This window comes from Eleginops maclovinus, chromosome 22, assembly GCF_036324505.1.
Source record: "Eleginops maclovinus isolate JMC-PN-2008 ecotype Puerto Natales chromosome 22, JC_Emac_rtc_rv5, whole genome shotgun sequence".
Taxonomy (NCBI): Eukaryota; Metazoa; Chordata; class Actinopteri; order Perciformes; family Eleginopidae; genus Eleginops; species Eleginops maclovinus.
The window spans coordinates 3104008-3109795 of record NC_086370.1 but is presented as its reverse complement, the minus strand read 5'-3'; the positions used below and the strand labels follow the sequence as shown (position 1 = coordinate 3109795).

The window sequence follows — 5788 nt, the reverse complement described above, 5'->3', positions numbered from 1 at the left end:
AGTTCAGTATATGTTGGACAATCATATTGCTGAGCCGTGCGTTTCAAGTTGGGCATCGCCGTGTCTGTTGGTCAGTAAGCCGGACACAACTTTTAGGCCATGTACTGACTTTCGTAAAATTAATAACGTTACGAAGCCAGATGTGTTTCCTCTTCCCCGCATGGAAGACTGTATAGATCAGGTGGGGTCTGCCGTTTATGTGACTAAGTTTGACCTTTTGAAAGGTTATTGGCAGGTTCCCCTGTCTAAGCGGGCACAGGAAATTTGTGCATTTATTACACCTTCTGGTCTGTATAAGTACACTGTTATGCCATTTGGCCTGCGTAATGCACCTGCAACATTTCAGCGCCTCATGAACCAGGTTGTGGCGGGGCTGGATGGCTGCGCAGTGTACCTTGATGACGTGGTAATATAGAGCTCCTGCGGTCACGTGACTTTTGGTTGGGAGCCACCATTTTGGCAGTCAACATGACCACCGGTGCCAGTGTTTTCTTACCGAGCGAGTATACTTCTCATTTTAATTCAAGTGAAATTCGGCTTTATAGTACAAAATTAGAGAGATTAAATATAAGCGACCCATATAATTCACCCGGTGTGCTTTTCAAGAGCATAACCTCCTGCTCTGAAGACGATGTACCCGACTTGCGCTACGCAGACATCCACAGCTATCTTGTAAGCTTTCCATCAGTGTACTCAGGAGACTCCCTCAGAGCGTACAAAAGCTTGGAGGCTTACAAATGGTGTCAGTCCGGCTTCGTAAACAACATTCAACTGTGGAGTCTTACATCCAAAAACTTCGGCATCATCACTGCAAGGGTAAGTATTAAATTATTCCAGTTTGATAGGCAGTGTCACGTTAGCATTGTTTGTTTATTAGCTTGGCTAGCTACGGAAGTGTCACGTTAGCATGTTTTTTAGCTTGGATAGCTACTGCAGTGCATCTGTAACTTGCTAGTTTGTATTTTTGATCGTACTCAACCAAAGTGGCTGGCGTTTTTTACCTTTATTTATCTGTTTTGGAATTTCATATAGGTTAATCACTCCCAAAGGCTTAATGAAAGTCAACTAAAGCCATGGGTGGTGGTGAGGAACGACGGTGTTGTGCTGGGAGCCCACTGCAACTGCACAGCGGGACTCGGGGAGAGCTGCTCTCATGTGTCAGCTGTTCTCTTCAGTCTGTGGGGAAAAAACAACGCAAGGCACGAGGAGATCAGCTGCACATCCAAAAAATGCAAGTGGGCCTCTCCCAGTGAGGATGCTGCGAAGAATGTGGAGTACCTGCAGGGCAAGGACATCATATTCAACCATACTCAACAAAATAAAAAGGGGAATTCCACCAAGGGTACCTCTGCGCCCCCATCTTTCCCACCCCTGACTGCTGCTGAGCAAACACAGTTCTACCAAAATCTCTCACAGTGCCGGACTCAAGATGGGAAGTCCTGCAGACCTGCAGTCCTGTCAGTTGTTCGCGGGTACGCCACATCCTATGTACCCAAGGCTGTCAAGCTAGATTTACCTGAACCCCTTACCAGTCTGTATGACAAGAAGGCAAGAGACCTGAACCTGGCTGAATTACAAGAGCGTGCAGAAGGAATATTTGAGGACTTGACTGTCACTGAAGAACAGGTACATAACATATTCTGTTTACTAATGACTGAAATCTAAGATCTACCATGTTATGTGCACGTGTACTGTGTGTGCGCTATCTTGCAATGTAAATGAGAAACTGTTTGGATTGCCATGTTTTCAGAGTGATATTGTAGAGGAGGAGACCCAAGCACAGTCCAAGTCCAGAATTTGGTTTGATCAAAGGAGTGGTAGGGTGACAGGATCTACCTTCAGAGCAGCAACAAGAACAGACCTCAGAAAGCCAGCCGTGTCTCTCATAAGACAGATATGTGACCCAAAGTCCCATGTTTTCAGCAGTGAGGCTACCAGGTATTCATGGGCAGAGAATTCCAGCCAATGTCAACATGCAGTTGAACATCCTAACATACTCCAAATAGCATCCCAAAAGTTTCTGCCTTGTTGTAAGGTGTCAGCTGATGTTCATCATCCCAAAAGTAATGGGCATATGCATTTGATTACTTATTGTATGAAACATTGTGACATGTGCATCAGCAGACACCTTACAATACAGCTGTATCATGTGGGATGATATATGCCACATCTTCAGGAAGGTACTGACAAGTCAAGGGTAGTGTGTGTGAGCATTACAACTGCATGTTGAAATCAGCTGGAATTTCCCTGTAAACTAAAATAGGGTGTGCAGTGTGTAATCTCTTCTATGTATGTGTTAACTTACTTACGTACAACATATGGTGTACAAGAAAATTAGTGTGAGGTGAATGAACAGAGAGGGTAAATGCAGTAAGTACTAGGCTATTCTTTAAAAAGAAGTGTAAAACCAAGTACAGCATTAAACATTTGTAAAGGGCAGGGAGGTAGCAATGTGGGGTGGCATTACTATTGTCCAAAACTCATATTTCCATTGTTTCTTCAGATGGGGATGCAATAATGAAGAACTGGCCAGAAAATACTACGAAATGCAGCATCGCCTATCACACACAGACGTCCTGGTGCGACCAGCCGGATTTAGAATTTCACCTCTGCACCCATTTATCGGGGCCTCACCTGATGGGTATGTGTCCTGTAGCTGCTGTGGTACAGGTGTCTTAGAAATGAAGTGCCCATTTTCTGCAAAGGAGCTTTCTGTCAATGAAGCTGTAAATTCTGTTGCACACTTTTGCCTTGAACAAGATTCCCTAGGAAAAATTAGACTTAAGCGAGACCATGCATACTTCTACCAAGTGCAGATGCAGCTATTTGTTACCAAATTGGCATACTGTGATTTCATTCTGTGGACTGAAAAGGAAGGTGATTCACCCTTTGTGGAACGCATTACATTTGACCCAGAATTCTTTCTCAAAGAACTTGAACTTGCTCGTGACTTCTTCCTAAAATGCATCATCCCAGAGCTGTTAGGCAAATGGTTTTCTGCACCAAAACAAGCAACTGCAAGCACCGATCCCCAGCAACAGTGGTGCTACTGCCGTGCACCTGCGGCAGGGAATATGCTTGTTTGTGCCTCAGGGTTCTGTGCCGTGAAGAGGTTCCACCAAACCTGCCTTCGGATGAAAAGGGTACCGAAACAGTTTTTGAAGTGCCTGGAGACAGTAGTTGGGTCGATGCCAAAATAAAAACCAAAAAGTCAAATGTTAAGTTCATACGAAATGTGTGAATATGAATGAGCTGATGCAATGTAAATATTTTATTAATTAATAAACAACTGTTAAACCAATGTCTTCTGTGTCTGTAGCAGTATCTGTAGCGATCTTAAAATGTGGATAGGTCACTCAAATTTTTATCATTGTTATTTAAACTAATCTCTGTCAGGGTCTTCCTATTAATCTTTTCCCTTAACAACACATTTTCAGCCCTTAGAGCTTGGCATTCTTGCTCAAGACTCTGGATGCGGGTACAGCAGGTTTCAGAGGTGCATGGTGGTGTTACTGGTTCAGGCTGGACAGGATCATCGGCTGAGTCTTCCAACGGATCTGTGATGGGGGGCTCCTTCAAAGGCTCTGTGATATGGTCTTCTGGGGCTGCATCAGTTGATGTCCTGATGAAAACACAGAAGCAGCAAAATAAGCTTTCATGCATACAATACTGATGGCAGTTTGACATGTTTACATGTTTACAGTTTGACATGTTTAATGGAAATCATATGATATTAGCCTTCATTAAATGACTGGTGTGACGTTATTGTTTATAACCATATCACGGCAGTTAACTATTTGAAATAAAATAATCTGAATAACACACCGATCACAAGTAGACCCAACATGTAATCAGACAGGAGTTTGATCTACCCACCTTTGACGGATGGCTTCTGCAGATATCTTTGCCTGCTCTACTTTGTGCAGTTTAGCCTTCTGCCTTCTGTTAAAAACCTCCAGTCTCGTTTTATGTCTCCTCTTCTCTGGAGATGGAAGGTAATCGAAAATTGAGGGGATAAAATCCGGACTCAACGGATTATCACTCTTTCTCCCTACAAAATAAGAAGGAATATTTCAACACGGGTTTGTTTACCACTAGCTTGCTACAAGCTAACTTGCTAACTGGCTAGGCTGCGCCAGAGCCACACTTGTTGAGTTAAAAAGGGACATCACAGTGTCCGTTAGCTATAATAACTGGGTGCTACTTCTTAAATTAAACTAATTAAATTTAATTAAACTGACCAGAAACTTTTTGTAGCATTGTACTGTATTCCTTCACCCACCTGATATGAAGTGATCACTGCATAAGCGAAAGCCAACGGCCGGGGGGTCCCATCTTTCAGTCTTTTTCTGAAGGCTCCTGGCTCTTTTAATCGCTCCAATCCACTTCTCCCTCCTCTCCGCGTCTTTAGGAATGCGATAATACGATACACCTTTCTTTTTCCCACGCCTATTTGTGCAACCTGGTGCACAGCAGTTATCCACCATCCTTGACAGTCTGCCAGTGCCTGTCAATTTACTGCCGCGATGACTGCCAAAATGGCTGCCCCTGTCGTATCTCGTCACGTGACCAGCATATATGACATCATCTGCAGGAGCTCTATACAGTGATACATGGTCTGAACATATTCAGCGCATTCGCGCATTGTTGGACAAATTGGTCTGGGCAGGGTTGACTGTTAATTTGGCAAAATGCGAATTTGCGAAGGCCACAGTCACCTATTTGGGTAAGGAGGTCGGTCAGGGCCAGGTGCGTATATTACAGGATAAGGTGGATACAATAGTAAGATATCCCCCTCCAACTACCAAGAAAGGGCTAATGCGCTTTTTAGGGATGGTGGGATACTACCGAAGCTTTTGTCAGAATTTTTCAACAGTTGTAGAGCCTCTGACGGCACTTTTGAAGAAAGATGCACACTTTGTGTGGTCAGACAGATGTAGACTGGCGTTTGAAAAGGTCAAGGCACTTTTGTGTGCAGCACCTGTGTTGGATGCCCCTCGGCTGAATGAGGTTTTTTCCCTGCAGGTGGATGCATCTAACGTGGGGGCAGGAGCTGTACTTATGCAGGCAGGAGACCACGGGGTTGAAAAACCTGTGGCCTTCTTCTCTAGGAAGTTTAATAAGTACCAGCTCAATTACTCAGTGATCGAGAAGGAGGCACTAGCATTAATATGGGCATTGCAGCATTTTGATGTTTATTTGGGATCTGGTCTAACTCCGTTGGTGGTCTATACCGATCACAACCCACTGACTTTCCTGCGGTCACTTCAAAATCCAAATCAGCGGCTGAATATCTGGATATTCGTCATATAAAGGGATCAGAAAATGTGATAGCGGATGCCCTTTCTCGGTTGCCTTAAAGTTGGGTGGTGTTCTCACTGATTTGTCTATTCTGCTCTTTTCCAGGTCTACCTTCTCACTACTCTTAATGTGCTCCTAGGATCCAGGTTGCTGAGTGGAGGATGGGGGTAGATGGGGAGGAGTGGGGGGGGATAATGTGGGGGGGGCCCCTTTTCTGTAGGAGGGGGGTGTGACGCCCTGCCCCTCTCTCTGCCCATTGGTTGTGGGACTTCCCTGGGTGGAGATTGGGACAGGGCGTCAGGCCAATTGGCCACACCTGTGGGGGTATAGGGATCCAGAGTTTTAAGGGCTGGGTAGCCATGTGTTCAGTTGTCTCTTTGCTGCTTCTAGGCTGAGCTTTGGGCTCAGTCTTCCACTCGCCATGTGGTCTTAAGTATAATTTCTTTTGTTTAAGTATAATCATTTATGTTTACTTTAACCAGTAAAC

At 44.6% G+C, this 5788-nt stretch overlaps 1 protein-coding gene and 1 long non-coding RNA gene across 4 annotated transcripts; one reads left to right on the top strand and one right to left on the bottom strand.

The window, feature by feature from the left end:
* The first annotated feature begins 425 nt into the window (after positions 1 to 425).
* On the top strand, positions 426 to 3147 carry LOC134858420 (uncharacterized). Of its 3 annotated transcripts, none has more exons than XM_063874286.1 (3): positions 426 to 816; positions 1033 to 1626; positions 2504 to 3147. In XM_063874286.1, exons 1-3 carry the CDS (start codon positions 469 to 471, stop codon positions 2516 to 2518), a joined length of 957 nt encoding a protein of 318 aa, XP_063730356.1. In that variant the 5' UTR covers positions 426 to 468; the 3' UTR covers positions 2519 to 3147. The 3 variants fall into 3 exon arrangements, with proteins under 3 accessions (XP_063730356.1, XP_063730354.1, XP_063730355.1); XM_063874284.1 differs by having other exon boundaries at positions 1751 to 3147; XM_063874285.1 differs by having other exon boundaries at positions 1033 to 3147.
* Positions 3148 to 3367: 220 nt separating this feature from the next.
* On the bottom strand, positions 3368 to 4579 carry LOC134859000 (uncharacterized). Its single transcript, XR_010165027.1, has 3 exons — positions 4283 to 4579; positions 3877 to 4051; positions 3368 to 3622 (listed from the first exon to the last, which is right to left on the bottom strand). It is a non-coding gene; the product is annotated as an uncharacterized LOC134859000 (long non-coding RNA).
* Between the last annotated feature and the right edge of the window lie 1209 nt (positions 4580 to 5788).